This window comes from Mytilus californianus, unplaced genomic scaffold (assembly GCF_021869535.1).
Source record: "Mytilus californianus isolate M0D057914Y unplaced genomic scaffold, xbMytCali1.0.p SCAF_10, whole genome shotgun sequence".
NCBI lineage: Eukaryota > Metazoa > Mollusca > Bivalvia > Mytilida > Mytilidae > Mytilus > Mytilus californianus.
Genome location: NW_026262582.1, coordinates 55,704,937 through 55,724,282, shown reverse-complemented (window position 1 = coordinate 55,724,282; position 19,346 = coordinate 55,704,937). Strand labels below are relative to the sequence as shown.

The 19,346-nt window shown below is 35.0% G+C and overlaps 1 protein-coding gene across 2 annotated transcripts in view; it reads left to right on the top strand.

The window, feature by feature from the left end:
* LOC127718864 (neurobeachin-like protein 1) overlaps positions 1-19,346 on the top strand; it is a 406,320-nt gene that overhangs the window by 80,563 nt on the left and 306,411 nt on the right. For both annotated transcript variants that reach the window (XM_052224913.1, XM_052224914.1), the window contains 2 exons: positions 14,082-14,370; positions 17,677-17,765. In XM_052224913.1, coding sequence (XP_052080873.1) covers positions 14,082-14,370; positions 17,677-17,765 — 378 coding nt within the window. The remainder of the gene's footprint in view (positions 1-14,081; positions 14,371-17,676; positions 17,766-19,346) is intronic.

Below are 19,346 nucleotides of genomic sequence, written 5' to 3'. Positions count from 1 at the left end.
CTTTCCTCAAGACAGAAATGTAAGGAAAGGGGATGAAGGGGAGGCGGGTGGGACCTATAATTTATGATGGTAAGTCTAATCTAATAAAATCCAAATTTACTTTAAAATTTGATTATTTTATAGCTATAAATATGTTACCATCATAAATTCTGAGTAACAGAATCTAACGTAAAGCTGAATCCCCTGTAACAGAAGAAACAGGAGGAAAGTTCAATCTTTGTGCTGAAACTAGAGGTCCAAGAGAGTATAAACTCTCGGCAAAAGTAGCCATAGATTGGAGGTAATGAGAGATAAAAGAGTTTTCATTTCTCCAGAAACCTGCAGACAGTACCTCTTCTAAAGATGCACTGTGACCTACCGAATTAGACTACTTACCGGATTTGTAATAACATAAGCAACACGACGGGTGCCACATGTGGAGCAGGATCTGCTTACCCTTCTGGAGCACCTGAGATCACCCCCAGTTTTTGGTGGGGTTAGTGTTGCTTAGTCTTTAGTTTTCTATGTTGTGTCATCTGTACTATTATTTGTCGGTTTGTCTTTTTACTTTTGGCCATGGCGTTGTCAGTTTGTTTTCGATCTATGAGTTTGACTGTCCCTCTGGTATCTTTCGTCCCTCTTTTAAACAGAGTCCAGGATGTAAAGATACCCCTAACATCATGAGCTTTAACATTAAAACTATCCAAAAGTTCTGCCTTAGAAGAACCATAAGCTAAAGATATGCATTTGCATATCCATGTAGAAATAGTTTTAACAGAAAGATCTGAGATTCCTTTTTTAATAGGAATAAAGAGTCTTGAGTTAGAAACAGAATGTAAACTCTTCGTTCTATCCAGATAAATAGAAAGGATTCTTACTGGACATAAAAGTACAGAAATAGAATCACTAAGGAGTGCAGGAATCACGACTGGTACTGCACCCTTATTTGGAATCTGATTCTTTGCCAAAAAAGCAGGATCAGTTAAAAGAGTAACAGAAGATTTATCCCTGTTAAATCGAAGGCAAGCATCAGAAACAGAGAAGGCATGGATTTAACTCCTTCTCCGTCCAGAAGCCAAAGCTATAAGAAAACAGCATTTATAGGAAAGAAACCTTAAATCTATTTTTTCTGCTGGTTCAAAAGGAGAAAGTTTTAAAAAAGATAAAACTAGTCCCGAGGTCCCACTTAGGAACTAAAGTTTTTTGTCTTGGTTTTTCAAGACTAAAACTACGAACCAAAAGAGAAATATGCTCATTGTTTCCAAAATTTGGACCACCAGAAATATGAATAGTTCTTGAAATAGCTGATCTATATCCCTTAATAGTAGAGGGACATAATCCTTTGGATTCAAAAAGAAAAACTAGAAAGTCTGCTAATTGTTGTACAGTGACTTGGAAAGGATCAATTTCCCGCTCACTACACCAATCTGAGAAGATTGACCATTTTGCATCATAGACAAGGCTAGTGGAGTCTCTGACAGACTTTGTGAGATGCTTGGTTGCTCCTTCAGAAAAACCTCTCTTTCTGAGGCTAACCCTGAGAGAAGCCAGGCGTGTGGATGAAGTTTTTCTGGATTTTGATAAAGAACCTTGCCCTTGATTTGAGACAGAAGGTCTGGTCTCAGAGGAAGAACTCGAGGACAAGCACATGATAGGCGCAGAAGGTCTGGAAACCAAGACTGTTTGGTCCATGCTGGAGCAATAACTATGATCTTGCAATTCTCCTCTGCTATTTTCTGAAGTACTTGGGAGAGAAACCTGAAAGGAGGGAAGGCGTACCCGAACATTCCTTTCCAAGATAGGCTCATTGCGTCTACCGCAAAAGATTTCGGATCTGGACCCGGAGACACAAATGTGGGAAGTTTGTGATTGAGACTGGTCGTTAACAGATCTATCTGAGGTGACCCCCAATGAAGAGTCACAGCTTTGAAAACTACTTGAAGTAGTTCCCACTCCGTGTTTACTGGAGCAAGGGATCTGGATAGAGTGTCGGCTAGAATATTGAGGTGCCCCGCAATATGTCTCACCACTAGATGAACCTGGAGTTGAAAACACAGAAGGAGAATGTCTCTGGCTATCTGATAAAGAGAAGGCGAGTGAGTTCCTCCCTGATTCTTGAGATAAGCTACAACTGTTGTGTTGTCCATGGCCAGAATGGCAGACTGATTCTTTAGAGACAGTTCGAAATGATTCAGTGCAAACAGAACTGCTTTCATTTCCAATACATTGATATGCTCTTCCAAAAGATCTGGATTCCAGACTCCTGATTGTAAGCCCCTCCAGATATGCTCCCCAACCGAGGGTGGAGGCATCTGTGAATAAAGTTAGACTGGGAACTTGAGGGGACAGAGATAGGCCCTCATTACATTTTCCCGTACTAACCACCATTGAAGATGTGAAAATAGAGGCTGAGTGATTGGAATCAATGCTTCCCATTCTTGTGAAGCTGGAACCCAGATAAAACTGAAGCGGAGGAATGTGAAGGTGTCCCAATGGAATTACATCTGCTAGAGAATTCAATAGACCCAGAAGTTGCAAGAATTGACGTGCTGTGACTGATTGAACAGTCAGGAATAAATGTATTTCTGACATAGTTTTGTAAATTTTTCCTCTGGGAGGAGAACTAGGCCTAGATTTGTTAGGAAATGTTCTCCCAGGAAAACAAAGTCTTGAGAAGGAACTATCTCTGACTTTTTCCAGGAAATTAGGAAGCCTAGGGAGAGAAAGCAATTGATGACCAAATCTGTCTGAACCCTCAATTTGATTGGGCAAAATTCCTTGAGAAGGGAATCGTCCAGGTAGGAATGAATTTGAATAGACAGGGAATGTAGGTGAGCTATAGCTGCCTGCATGATTTTGGTAAAAGCCAAAGGGGCTGTAGATAGGCCAAAAGGGAGAGCTTTGAACTGGAAAACTTTGTTGTTCCAAACGAAGCAAAGGAATTTCCTGTAAGTATGGGAAATGGGAATGTGGAAGTAAGCATCTGAAAGATCCAGAGAGGTAGTCCACATTCCTGGAAGGATTGAAGCCCTGATTGATCTGTTGGTTTCCATTTTGAGATGGGGAACAATAAGAAAGTTGTTCAGAATAGATAGGTCTATGACCGGCCTCATTCCTCACGTCTTCTTTGGAACCAGAAAAAGACGGGAATAAAATCCCAGAGACAGAGTTAAGAGCGACACCTCCTCTATTGCAGATTTCTGTAACATAGTTTCTACTTCTACTGATAGAAGTTGATACTTGACTGGGTCTTGAGTATGAGACAAACTTATCGGAACTGCAGACAGAGGAGATGGGTTCTTGAACTGAAGTGTTATCCCCCTCGAATTATTGACAGCACATAACAGTCCGAGGTAATTTTCTTCCACTGATTTAGGAAAAAACTTAACCTCCCCCCTACTGGTATTGATTTTTGAGGAATTTGTAGTAAATTTTCCCCTGGGGAAGCTGTCAATAACGTACGAGGGGGAAAGAACCTAGGTACTAGACCCAGATTTCTTGGGGCCCTTAAAACCACCAGAAGACTTACCTGAGCTTTTATCAGAGTTATGGGATTTGTTCTGAGGTTTGCTGTAGTTATTCTTCCTTTTCTTAGCAGAAGAAGGAGGACCACCAGAAGCAGAAGTACTAGTAGAGCTAGATGTAGCATTAACCGACCTCTTGCCATTGTTAACTTGTACATTAACTTTGACGGGAGGAGGGTTTTTGCTGAGTTCCTCTTGAACCCACTGTAAGGGTAAACCAAACATCTTGTCAGAAAGTGGAGATTTCAGTAAAGAATCTTTCAAAGACTCAGCAACAGAAGTTTTTTCAAGAAACTCTGCTCTTTTAGATAGGGTGCAATTAGCAATAGAACCCATTAAAAGCAACTGAGATGAACCTAGAGCTTTATCCAGTTGAAGTAAGAAAGATCGTACTTCTGCTGGAACAACCTAATCTTCGCTGTTAAGCGAATGTCCGGTTGCAGCTAGAAAATGTTCGGCTGTGCCAAGAACTTGAGAAGCACTACAAAGGAGATTCTCAGTCTTTGCCCAAACAGTTTGAGTGAGACTAAGACCATCTACTGGCTTTGTTCCCAATAAAGATGAAAAAGATTTGTCACAAATGGGAACAAGTCTACCCAGCGAAGAATCAAAGATATCAAAATCTTTGTACTTGAAGTGATCAGAAAAGGAAGACATACCAAATCCAGAGATATTGTTATTAGCAACCTTTTCACTAGCCGAATTAGAAATACCTTCATTGATAATTTGTAAAGCAAATGCCATATGGCCAGATTCAGGAAAAGAATTGTGAGAAGTCACAGTATCCTGAGAAATACCACAGGAAGCTTCAAAAGTTGAAGAAGGTCTCTTCGGCTTGGATGAGAGGCAAAAGGGATATGTGCTTCATCCCTCATCAGGGTATTCACCTTATCCCTAAGATCCTTCAAGGATGAAGTCGGATCCTCAGTTTCGATGGTGGAAGGTTGATGAGCTGACTTAGAAGTAGGCTCAGGGGCCGTCTTCTATACCTTGGGAGAAGAAGAACTATCAACATCCTCATCAGTGAAGAAAGACCTTTCTTGACCCCCAGGGGAAACAGAAAGCTCGTCAACCTCCCTCTCATCATATTCTACAGACTTAGCTGGAGAAGGTTGATGAGAAGAAACTCTATTCTCCAGTAGAGACATACGACTGGATTGAGTACTAAACTCAGCCTTGAAAGACTCACCCAAGTCCAAACGTAACTTCTGAAAACAATCTAAGGATGGTGCAGACTCAGAACCCTGATTACCATGAGAAGAGCTAGAAGACTGAGCTCGAGAGTCTGGTACAGGGTAAGAAGGCGCTACTGCAGGAGTCAAAGATACTGCTACTGGTGGAGCAGTAGCTACCCCAGAAGGGGGACCATGGATATTTTTCCCTATAAGGCCAAAAACCAGGTTGGTTTGGCATTAACCCACCATAAGGGTAAGACTGTGGCCAAGGTGGCTGAGACCATGAGGGTAAAGGTTGGGTGCCCGAGTTGGGAAGCATATACCCACAATAGAATACTGGGGGTCTAGAACCTGGCAAGTTTAAGCCCATAGCCGTACCTGGGACAGAACGAATAGTACCCGATGAATTAGATAAGGTATGAGTCACCGAAGTTGATGTAGGGACCCCCCCCCCCCCCTCCAAATGCATGGCCGAACCTTGTGAAAGAGTCGGATAGGTAGCATTACCAGACACCGTTGTTGAAACTCCGGTTAATGTACTGGTAGTTAGGGGGGGACTTAAAGGTAGTGACCCATCCAGGAGATAGTCCGAACCAGGAAAAGTGACGAAAGGACTATTCAAATTATAGTCCATAATTAAATCAAGGATTTGTATAGTAGTATACTATACAAATCCTTGATTAAATTTAGTCAAAAAAAAAACCAAATAATTTTGTCTAGAAATTAATACTAAACAAGGGAATAATTTTCCAATAATACACAATATAAATTTGAAAAGCTATTAAGCAATTAAAAAAAAACTTTACAACAACAAAAAACTTCTCTGTTAAATCTGTAAATACACGTGTGACCAATGTCGCAGATGGAAATTGAATGGGAGAATATGGGTACACAGGGGTATATGTCTGGACCAGTGATAGTACATTTATTCGTAGTTGGGGATATTCCATCTGACCTAATGACGCAGTTGGGGTACACTCAGAATTTATGATGGTTAATGTATTTATAGCTATAAAAACTTATTAATTACCGGTAGTAGATTTCTGTTCAAAGGGAAATAACTCATTTTTGAAAAAAAATTTAAAAGACAAAATGACATTTTGGATTTTTTCCTTGTCTTTGGTAAATTGTTTGAAGAATTTAGTGGAAGTTTGTTTTTTTCATTCTTGAAGATATTGATTTGATAATTAGTATATAGTTTTATCATGACAAGTTACAGATCAAGTTGGAATTTTGTTCCAGTATGATGATTTTTATACGACCGCAAAAAATTTTTGCGGTCGTATATTGGTATGACGTTGGCGTCGTCGTCGTCGTCCGGCGTCGTCCGAAGACACATTGGTTTTCGCACTCTAACTTTAGTTTAAGTGAATGGATCTCTATGAAATTTTACCATAAGGTTCAATACCACAAAAGGAAGGTTGGGATTGATTTTGGGGGTTATGGTACCAACAGTTAAGGAATTAGGGGCCAAAAAGGGGCCAAAAATAAGCATTTTTGAAACTTCCAGACATAACTTGTGTTTTAGTGTATGGATCTCTCTGACATTGTACTACAAGGTTCCATATCACACAGGGAATGCTGGGATTGATTTTGGGGGTAATTGCCTCAAAATATTAGGAATTAGGGGCCAAAAAAGGGGCAAAAAACAAGCATTTTTCTAGTTTCATGACAATAACTTGTGTGTAAGTGTATGGATCTTTCTGAAATTGTACTACAAGGTTCCATATCACAAAGGGAAAGCTGGAATTGAGTTTGGGGGTAATTGCCCAAAACGTTTAGGAATAAGGGGCCAAAAATAAGCATTTTTCTAGTTTCCAGACAATAACTTGTGTTCAAGTGTATGGATCTCTCTGAAATTGTACTGCAAGGTACCATACCACAAAGGGAAGGCTGGGATTGAGTTGCGGGGTGATGAATCATAAGGGGGTTCAAAAAATTTAGGGGGGGGGGGGATTTTTTTTTTTTTCCTTTTTTTTCTTTTTTTCTTTTTTTTTTCTTTTAAAATTTTCCATTTTAAGTTGGTTATTTCTGTTTTATATTTAAAAGCAAATAATAATGATATGATAGGAGATACACACCAAACAGGATGTGTAAATTATTATATAATAAGTATTGTGCAATAGCAAGAAATTTTCAATTGCACAGTATTGCACAATAGCAAGAAATCTTCAATTGCACAGTATTGCGCAATAGCAAGAAATCTTCAATTGCACAGTATTGTTCAATAGCAAGAAATATCCAATAGCACAATATTGCGCAATAGCAAGAAATTGTCAATTGTACAGTATTGCGCAATAGCAAGAAATATTCAATTGCACAGTATTGTGCAAAAGAAGATACTTCGTATAAATTGCTTATTTCTTGACCAATTTCAATGGGGTTTATTCTTGAATTCTTGGGGTTCTTTGATATGCCAAATCTAACCGTGTATTTATCTTCCTAATTTTTGGTTCCGTTTTCAAATTGGTCTACATTAAGGTCCAAAGGGTCCAAAATTAAACAAAGATTGATTTTAACAAAAATTGAATTCTTAGGGTTCTTTGATATGCTGAATCTAAACATGTATTTAGATTTTTGATTATGGGCCCAGTTTTCAAGTTGGTCCAAATCGGGGTCCAAAATTAAACTTTGTTTGATTTCAACAAAAATTGAATATATGGGGTTCTTTGATATGCTGAATCTAACCATGTATTTAGATTTTTGATTTTTGGGCCCCATTATCAACTTTGTCCACATTGAGGTCAAAAGGGTCCAAAATTAAACTTTGTTTGATTTCATCAAAAATTGAATTCTTGGGGTTCTTTGATATGCTGAATCTAACCATGTATTTAGATTTTGGATATTGGACCATAATAGGTGAATGTCCAATTTAAAATTTTTAAGTTCTTAGACCACATTCATTCTGTGTCAGAAACCTATGCTGTGTCAAATATTTAATCACAATCCAAATTCAGAGCTGTATCAAGCTTGAATGTTGTGTCCATACTTGCCCCAACTGTTCAGGGTTCGACCTCTGCGGTCGTATCAAGCTGCGCCCTGCGGAGCATTTTATTTGCAGAGTTATGGTTTTTGGACATAGAAAATTCACTTAAATAATCAGTTTTCAACAGTTTTTTTCGAGCCTCTGGCTTTTGTTAGTCTTGTATATGTTTTTTTTAATTTTAGTTCATTTATATGTTTTGGAGTTTAGTGTTACGTCCATTTTCACTGAACTAGTATACAATTTTATTTAGGGGCCAGCTGAGGACCACCTCTGGATGCGGGATTTTCTCGCTGCGTTGATGAACCATTGGTGTCCTTCGGCTGTTGTCTGCTCTTTGGTCGGGTTGTTGTCTCTTTGACATATTCCCCATTTCCATTCTCAATTTTATTTTTTACAGAGTTTGTCTTTAGTGCCTTGTGGAGACAGTAGAGTGCCTCCCCATGCTTCAGGTTTATGCTCTTATAATATACTAGTTAATGGAGTGTGTGTCCGAGCGAGAACATCTGTATGTTCATTACTTTATGAATATTTATTTAAAACACAGTTTTCACTATTCAGCCCCATTCTACTATTAAGTCAGACGTCAGGAGCTACCCTGATATACCCTGTCTTTTGTTTTTGTCCTCAAGTTTTGTTGTTAACGTATTTTGTCGGGTACTAAATGATGGATAGTGTTTGAGTTCTTTAGCCGAACAGTTTTATCATTTTTACCTTATTATATTCCTGTGTGCTGGTTCATATTCTGGACGCCATTCCTTGCTCCTTTCAATTGATAAAACGGATAACAAAAAACAAATCATGAAACTAAGAAATGGAAAAATACTTAAAAATAAACTCGTTCAAAGGGTATCTACACGTCTCAATCTTCAAAATCGATTATCTAAAAATACTACAATCGCTAACATTTTTAATAACAAAAATCGTGGTTACCCTTCTATCTATAAGTGTCATGCCAAAAAATGACTTGCCTGTCCCCTTCTTTCCACCAACAATACAGTAAGGTCCACGTTTAATGGTCTCACATTTTCCTTAAATTTTGAAACTGATATCACTTGAAAAACTAACAGTATTATATATTTTACTTCAGTATGTAGGTGAAACTGGACGATATTTATCTAAACGCACGCAAGAACACCTTTATCGTTTTAAAAGACCCCATAAATTCAAAACTATCATTTATCAACACCTTAAGAAGCACAATCATCCTTTTAAATATTTAACAGTTCAATTTGTACGATCACCAAAAATAATTGAACTGAATTGGATTAAAAAATTACAGACAGTTAACCCTCTTGGTCTTAATGACAATATCATGGGAATTGGTAATATATCTAGAACAGATTCTGTTAACATTTTGGATATAGTTTCTAAAACAGTATGTGAAAACCGTTCTCATGGGCGTAGAATAAATAGCAATCAAAGAAAATTTCGTAATAACAATACAAATATTTGGGACCTAATTTCTATTTCAAAAAACAACGGTAGACATTATCTATTAACTAAGCTCTGTTCTTTGCCTGTTGATAAATTACATCAAATTTTGGAGGAATGCAACACAATTCCATATTGCAGTCCTTAGTATGAAATTGTCCAAATTATAATTGCATATTGTTATTCTAAATTGTTTCCCAAAATTGATCGCCCTGAAGATCACAAATTTTTTTTTGTTAAAATTAAATATGACAATAAAGGTTTTGATTTTGTAAATATTGCCGGTATTTTTAATAATCATTCTGTTAAAGAACAAATTCCTGGCTATTTTGATAATACTGAACTTCCTCCTATTTGTTATGTTTACAAAAAATCTACACGGAAATATGAGTTTAATTACAGCGAAGTGTGTAAAGATGTTAATATCAGTGGCAATACACCTACCTCATGAAATTGCAGTAATTTCCGAAAAAAAAACATTTATGTCCCCAGTTCCCATGTTATAACAGGAGACCTTAACATTGTTCGTGACCGAGAGTTGAAATCATTTCTCATTAAAGGACCTAAATATCGTCCCCCGTCAATTATTAATTGGAAAGAGTGTCGTAACATCATCCACGACTCACTCCATACTTACTGCTCTAAATGGATAAAACGAGAAAAAGCTGACAAGAAATCATTAGAGTCTTTTTTTAATTCAGTAATGAACATAGTTGATAAATGTATTCAACATTTTAAAGATCATTTTACTCCTAACAATAACCATTATAGCCAAATTTCTCGTATCAAACATAAGCTAAAAGAACTAGCCAAGGAATATGTTTTTGTCCCGGCTGATAAGGCTGCTAACAATATCATTATTGTTTGACATAAATTTTACATTGAAGTTCTACAAAAGGAAATCACGAATTCACCAACATTCCAACTGACTCCATTTTCGGAAAATGACATCTGTAACAAACATAAACTTTTAGCTACCTCTTTACAAGCAGAACCAAATACAATGAAAGTTTTAACTATGTACTGGCTTCCGAAGCTGCACAAAACTCCTTACAAATATAGATTTATTTCGTTTTCAAGCCATTGTTCCCCTACTAAACTATCTATTATACTTACTAGTACACTTGGTACAATAAAAAACCTGGTAATAAATTGTTCAAATCAGGCCTTTGAAAATAGTGGAATTAATTACTTTTGGAGTGTCAAAAATTCGTTGGAAGTACTTGATAAATTGGATGCTTATATTGGTGATTTTGAACCTGTTCAAAGTTTTGATTTTTGTCGAGCCTTCGACTTTAGTCGAAAAAGCGAGACATAGCGATCCTACATTCCGTCGACGGCGGCGGCGTCCACAAATATTCACTCTGTGGTTAAAGTTTTAGAAATTTTAATAACTTTCTTAAACTATCCTGGATTTCTACCAAACTTGGACAGAAGCTTGTTTATGATCATAAGATAGTATCCAGAAGTAAATTTCGGAAAAATAAAATTCAGTTTTTTCCATATTTTACTTATAGATGGACTTAGTTTTTCTGCCGGGAAATATTACATTCACTCTGTGGTTAAAGTTTTTAAAATTTTAAAAACTTTCTTAAACTATCCTTGGTTTGTACCAAACTTGGACAGAAGCTTGTTTATGATCATAAGCTTGTTTATGATCATAAGCATCAATTTTTTCCGTATTTTACTTATAAATGGACTTAGTTTTTCTGCCGGGAAATATTACATTCACTCTGTGGTTAAAGTTTTTAAAATTTGAATAACTTTCTTAAACTATCCTTGGTTTGTACCAAACTTGGACAGAAGCTTGTTTATGATCATAAGATAGTATCCAGAAGTAAATTTTGTAAAAAAATAAATCCATTTTTTACTTATTTTACTTTTAAATGGACTTAGATTTTCTGCCAGGAAACAACACATTCACTCTGTGGTTAAACTTTTTAAAATTTTAATAACTTTCTTATACTGTTTTGGATTTGTACCAAACTTGGACAGAAGCTTGTTTATGCTAGTATCTAGAAGGAAATTTTGTTTTCTTCCAGTTAACATTACATTCAGTCTGCAATTAAAGTTTTTAAACATTTATTAGATTCATAAACTATCCTGGATTTTTACCAAACTTGGACAGAAGCTTCTTACAATCAAAAGATAGTATCAAGAGGAATATTTTTATTGATTTATTTCCTCATTTTTGTTGAGCCTGCGATTAACAGAAAAAGTAGGCGAGACACTGGGTTCCACGGAACCCTTACGAATTTTTCTACCCTATATACCACTTTGCCTCATAATCTTATTAAGAAAAAATTCACACACCTGATTAAATGGGCATTTAAAAAGTCGGAATGCAAATATATATGTTCAAACTCTTTTAGGTCATTTTTGTCGAGCCTTTGACTTTAGTCGAAAAAGCGAGACATAGCGATCCTACATTCCGTCGTTGTCGATGTCGTCGGCTGAGTCCACAAATATTCACTCTGTGGTTAAAGTTTTTGAAATTTTAATAACTTTCTTAAACTATCCTGGATTTCTACCAAACTTGGACAGAAGCTTGTTCATGATCATAAGATAGTATCCAGAAGTAAATTTTGTAAAAATATAATTCCATTTTTTCCGTATTTTACTTATAAATGGACTTATTTTTTCTGCCAGGAAATATTACATTCACTCTGTGGTTAAAGTTTTTAAAATTTTAATAACTTTCTTATACTATTTTGGATTTGTACCAAACTTGGACAGAAGCTTGTTTATGATCAAATGCTAGTATCTAGAAGGAAATTTTGTTTTCTTCCAGTTAACATTACATTCAGTCTGCAGTTAAAGATTTTAAACATTTATTAGATTCATAAACTGTCCTGGATTTTTACAAAACTTGGACAGAAGCTTCTTACAATCAAAAGATAGTATCAAGAGGAATATTTTTATTGATTTACTTCCTCATTTTTGTTGAGCCTGTGATTAACAGAAAAAGTAGGCGAGACACTGGGTTCCACGGAACCCTTACGACAATTTTTTTAGTAACAACAAACAAAAGAACTATGTCAATTGGACCTGATTTGATACTATAACTGCCCTTGAATTTTTACTAGATAACATTTTTGTTCGCTATGGAGATTCCGTATATCGTCAGGTTATCGGAATTCCCATGGGGACTAACTGTGCACCACTTATTGCGGACGTGTTTCTGTATTGTTATGAGTTACAATTTATGACTATAATCAGCAAAGACCCATCGAAACAACATCTCATTCAAAAATTTAATAACACTTTTAGATATTTAGATGATATATTGGCTCTCAATAATGACGACTTCAGTATGTACACTAAAGAGATTTATCCTGCCGAACTGACTTTAAATAAAGCTAATACTAACAATGAACACTGCCCTTTCCTGGATCTTGATATCTATATCTTTAACGGGAAGCTTAATATCAAAATTTATGATAAAAGAGATGATTTTTCATTTCCTATTGTTAATTATCCATTTTTAGATGGTGACGTTCCTTTGTCACCATCTTATGGTGTTTATATATCTCAACTTGTTCAATTCGCTCGTGTATGTAACAACGTATCTGATTTCAACGAAAGAAATCTCTGTATTACTGAAATTACACGAGGGTTTTTCGATATCACAAACTAGTCAAAACATTTACTAAATTTTATCATCGGTACAAGGACATCATTCGTAAATATAAATCAACATGCAGACATCTTATACTTTCGGGTATTTCACATCCAATATTTTATGGTAATATTCTTTACAAAGCACAAAAAGCATTCACCGCAAAAGCTATCCAAACCTTTAAACAGACTTATTTGGAAAGGATATAGTTACGATACTGTTGTCAAGTCATTAAGGATTACATATTTTGGTATTAATATTGATTCACTCATAGGGTCTTTGCATCGGAAATAAACACATTTATTCTAAAACCAGTTATTTGCATGATACGGGTTATGTTCTTCTCATATATTTTATGATGGTATGATATTAAACCCCTTACAGGAGGGATTGTACTTGATTTTCATATGATGAAGACATAATCTTTCAATCAGTTTAATTGAGGTCTGGAGCTGGCATGTCAGTAACTGCTAGTAGTCCTTTGTTCATTTATGTATCATTGTCATTTTGCTTAGTTTCTTTTGTTACCTTTTCTGACATCGGACTAGAACTTCTTTTGAACTGAGTTTTACTGTGCGTATTGCTATGTGTTTCTTTATTCTACATTGGCTAGAGGTATAGGGGGATGGTTGAGATCTCACAAAATATGTTTAACCCCGCCGCATTTTTGCGTCTGTCGCAAGTCAGGAGCCTCTGGCCTTTGTTAGTTTTGTATGTTTTTTTAATTTTAGTTCATTTATATGTTTTGGAGTTTAGTGTGACGTCCATTTTCACTGAACTAGTACACAATTTTATTTAGGGGCCAACTGAGGACCACCTCCGGGTGCAGGAATTCTCGCTGCATTGAAGACCCATTGGTGGCCTTTGGCTGTTGTCTGCTCTTTGGTCAGGTTGTTGTCTCTTTGACATATTACCCATTTTTCCATTCTCAATTTTATTGAAGATTTTGACTTGATATTTTTATGTAGTTTACACCTCGACAAGTTATAGATCAAGTTAGAATTTCGTTCAATTACAATGAATTTTTAACCGGTAGGGAACTATACTCACAGAATGCTTGTTTATTTGGTACAAAATAGTTTTGGTTAAAGAAAATACCTAAATTTTAGAGAAACAAAATTCTTCCAGGATATCAACTAATAAATTGCTAAATTGTAGCTCTTTGAACATACTGAAAGGCTTGTTCTCTACTGGCTTATAAACACCTGTTTAATCTACTCACATGAATTGGTGCTTATGCCAAGTCAAGTATCTTATTTGGATTGTTTTTTTTTTTGTCATTTAAGGGATTTTTTTGTTGAATATGTTCATTTCTGTTGGATTGTTGTGATTTCCATTTATACATATTTAAATGTTTTATATTCTAGCCATTTTCCTCATGCTATATAGGATCTCCTTGTCCAAAATCCGCTTTAGTTTCCTTTGCTGACCAGTCAGATTCTAACACAAATGCAGAGGTAAAGAAAAAGTCACCATTCAAATTCATCTTTCCTGGCCAATCAAAACCTAGTACTGAACCTGGTATCAGAACTGTTCCTACTGGTACACAGAATGAAGAATGGGGGTCTCCTATAGTACTTCATGGGCAAATAGGATCAGTATGCTTATTTCATGATGTGATAACACCAGCTCAGATTAAAGCACTTTATACATTAGGTAAGTGATGTTAATCTTTTTTGTTTTTCTGTTTTGGATCTCAGATAGTAGATAATAGTAAGATCAATTATTGAGCATATTGTGTAAAAAAAATGTACTGTGCACAACAAGAAATTGACTTCATATACACACTACTCACACATAGCTTTCTTTCATTTTCATTTTCCAAAGGAAATGTGAGCTTTTGCCATCACTTGGCGTCCGTCGTTGTCTGTCGTCGACCGTCCGGTGTAAACTATTTCAAACATCTTCTCCTCTGAAACTACTGAACCAATTCCAACCAAACTTAAGCTGAATGATCCTTAGGGTATCTAGAATAAAGTTTGTGTTTTATTTTCTGTTTCCTCAAAAAACATGGCCGCCATGGGTAAAAATAGAACATAGGGGTTAAATGCAGTTTTTGGCTTCTATCTCAAAAACTAAAGCATTTAGAGCAAATCTGAGGGAGTAAAAATGTTCATCAGTTCAAGATCTATTTCCCCGGAAATTTTCAGACGCATCAGACAACCCGTTGTTGTGTTGCTGCCCCTGAATAGGTAATTTTAAGGAAATTTTGCAATTTTTTACGACCGCAAAAAATGCTTTGTATATTGGTATGATGTCATCGTCTTCATCTGCATCTTCATCCGAAGACAAATTTGATTTCCGTACAATAACTTTAGTTCAAGTGAATGGATCTCTATGAAATTTGACCAGAAGGTTCAATATCACAAAAGGAAGGTTCAATATCACAAAAGGAAGGTTGGGATTGATTTTGGGTGTTATGGTACCAACAGTTTAGGAATTAGGGGCCAAAAAGGGGCCAAAAATAAGCATTTTTGTTGTTTCCGGACAATAACTTGTGTGTAAGTGTATGGATCTTTCTGAAATTGTACCACAAGGTTCCATATCACAAAAGGAAGGCTGGGATTGAGTTTGGGGGTAATTGCCCTAAACGTTCTGGAATTAGAGGCCAAAAAGGGGCCAAAAACTATCATTTTTCTAGTTTCCAGACAATAACTTGTGTTTATGTGTATGGATCTCTCTGAAATTGTAATGCAAGGTAGCATACCACAAATGGACGGCTGGGATTGAGTTTGGGAGTATTTGCCCCAAACCTTCAGGAATTGGGGGCCAAAAAGTGGTAAAAAACAAGAATTTTTGTAGTTTCCAGACAATAACTTGTGTTTAAGTGTATGGATCTTTCTGAAATTGTACTGCAAGGTACCATACCACAAAGGGAAAGCTGGGATTGAGTTTGGGGGTATTTACTAAAAGGGGGAAACAAAAAATATTATGGGGGGGGGGGATTTTTTTTTTTCATAATTTTTTGGTTTTTTTTCTTAAAATTGTCCATTTTTGCATTTATTATTTCTGATTTATATTTAAAAGCAAAAAATACTGATATGGCAGGAGATACACACCAAACATGACGTGTAAATTATTATATGAAGTATTGTGCAACAGCATGCTATTGCGCAATAGCAGGAAATCTTCAATTGCATAGTATTGTGCAATAGCAAGAAATCTTCAATTGCATAGTATTGGGCAATAGCATAATATTGCACAATAGCAAGAAATCTTCAATTGCACAGTATTGCACAATAGCAAGAAATCTTCAATTGCACAGTATTGTGCAATAGCAAGAAATCTTCAATTGCACAGTATTGCGGAATAGCAAGAAATATCCAATTGCACAGTATTGCGCAATAGCACAATAGTGCCCAATATCCAGAAATCTTCAATTGCATAGTATTGTGCAATAGCAAGAAATATCCAATTTCACAGTATTGTGCAATTGCAAGAAATCTTCAATTGAAAATTAATACAAATATTTCAACCCAATTCAAATTTTTAAGATTTTTCACCACATTTATTTTGTGTCAGAAACCTATATTATGTCAAAAATTTGATCACAATCCAAATTCAGACAGTATCAAGCTTGAATATTGTGTCCAAACTTGCACCAACTGTTAAGGGTTCGATGTCACTGGTCGTATCAGGCTGCGCTCAGGGAAGCATTTTATTGGTTATTGTCTTGAATATTATAATAGATAGAGATAAACTGTAAACAGCAAAATCGTTCAGCAAAGTAAGATCTACAAATAAGTCTACATGATCAAAATTGTCAATTGACCCCATAAGGAGTTATTGTCAATTGTTAAAGTCAATTTTTAACAATTTTTCGTAAATTTTTGTAATCTTTTTACAAAAATCTTCTCCTCTGAAACTACTTGGCCAAATTCAACCAAACTTGGCCTAAATCATCCTTAGGGTATCTAGTTTAAAAAATGTATTTGATGACCTCGCCCATCAACCAACATGGCCGACATGGCTAAAAATAGAACATAGTGGTAAAATGCACGATTTGTCTATTATTTTGTGAACCATTATAAATAGAGAAAATCTGAAAGGAGCAAAAATGTTCAAAATGATGAGCTCTACCAATTGTCCATATACTTCAAAACTGTCAGACAAATTCTGATAGGATTTATTGCCCATAAATGACAAATTTTACCTTTTTTTTCATTTTTGCCTGTTATTATGAAAACTATGATATTTAGAGAGAAACATTTTTTTTTCCGTTATGCCTTATATGATTTAAATTATAATAGATAAATAGACACTTTTAATCACAAAAATGATCAACAAGGCAACATCTATTAAAAAGTCAAATTTTGCCGATATAGTTAGTAGACTGTCACTCTTCATAGGAGTGATTGCTCTTAAATAAGGATTTTTTTTACCCTCTTTTGTGTTTTGAGCAAAAACTAAAGAATATAGAGAGAAACTAAACAGACTAAAAGATCAGTAATACAAGATCAAAATACAAGATCAACAAAATAGAGATTTTTGTCATGAAGTCTATTCTCGTCTACAATGTTGGAGAGTGTCCTTTTTTAGATATGCACATAGACCAAGGTGAGCAACACAGGCTCTTTACAGCCTCTTGTTTTAGTTTTTACAAATACAACATTTGCTATATTTTGAGTTTCATGAATTTATATGAAGAATCTATTATCAATACAAACTGTACAAACTAAGAGGAGATAATATGCATTCCAAAATGTGACTTAGCTTGGAAATGATTGAACTAAAGTAGTTAGGTTCCTAATTTTCTTTAAAAGACTAATAATGTATTTAAACTTACACAAACTTAATAATAAACATATCATTAACATGAAGTATATCATGACTTTCTGTTTTTTTTTATTAACAGACAACATATTATTTTGACACATTCTGTACACAAAACTGACAATAGATTCTTATTTTCTTTGGGAAAGTGTACCAATGATTTTATACAAATTCTATTTATATTTATAGGACCAAATCAGATGAACATTTTTGATGATGAAGAACACACAGAATTGAATGATTTAGTCAATAAGTCTGTACTGTATTACTCAGCAAAGGTCAGTTACAAATTGACCACAAATGAACCACATAATAATAGTTTAACTTTTTTTTTAAGACAACTAATTCTCAAAAAAAACCTTGCTAATCTGAAAAATGAACAGAACAGAAATAACTTCTTAAAAAGTTATTAATTGACATAAAAACAATGCAGTAGTTAAAAGTTATTAATTGACATAAAAACAGTGCAGCAGTAAAAATTATTAATTGACATAAAAACAGTGCAGCAGTAAAAAGTTATTAATTGACATAAAACCAATGCAGCAGTAAAGAGTTATTAATTGACATAAAAACAATGCAGCAGTAAGAAGTTATTGACATAAAAACAGTGCAGCAGTAAAAAGATATTGACATAAAAACAATGCAGCAGAAAAGAGTTATCAAATTGACATAAAAACAGTGCAGCAGTAAAAAGTTATTGACATAAAAACAGTGCAACAGTAAAGAGTTATTTATTGACATAAAAACATTGCAGCAGAGATTTGAATTAACCTTAGGTAAGAAAACAGAACTTTTGTTCATATTATGTTTATTTTAAGACATTCAATATTAAACTGTATATATATATTTTTCTCAGTATATTTATTTTCACCTATTTTGGGGTAGGTAAATACATGGGAATACAAATGCTATTTACATACGTGTAAAAAAAACATTGAATTGATATCACCAGGATTTATTGATATAACTTTACATGTATATTACCTGACATATAACCTCAACTGAAACAGTTTAAACAACACCAGTGCATGATCAATACAAAAACCCAATTAAGGATTAGAGGACAAACGTAAAGAATAATGACCCAAACAAATCTTTAGACACCTTTATTGTGTAACAAACTAATTTGACAGTACCTCTATCAAACAGTTGACTGTTAAGATGATTGGATAATCATGTAAATTTGAAATACTACCAAAGACTTTACTTTACTCGCACTCTAAAGGCTACTTGCAGTGTTAAATTGGAAGTCCTTTTTACTTAACACAAAATGACCATTTTTATGTGTTGATATTTTTTAAATACTCTTGCCCATGATGCTACATGATTTCATTTTTACATAACAAATGGGATAAATGAACTGATTCATCATATATTTTGACCTTATAAGTATACAGGGGGTCAACTCAACTTGCGTTGTCTAGAAGTTGAGATAATTGATTCATTTTATATGTCATGTGGAGTTGACTGTTACTGAGGAGATAATTGACATTACCCATGTAATTTTGTATGTCATGTGAAGTTGACTGTTACTGAGGATATAATTGACATTACCCATGTATTTTATTTGTCATGTGAGATTGACCTTTCCTGAGGATATAATTGACATTACCCATGTATTTTATATGTCATGTGAGATTGACTGTTACTGAGGAGATAATTGACATTACCCATGTAATTTTATATGTCATGTGAGATTGACTGTTACTGAGGAGATAATTGACATAACCTTGTTTTTTATGTCATGCAGGATTGGCTGTCACTGAAGTTTATACTAACACCTGTATTTTTAGAAATGAGAACACTGATGCAAGAATTATGATTTTCTAAACTTGCTCAATGTACTCCATGTCCTTTTT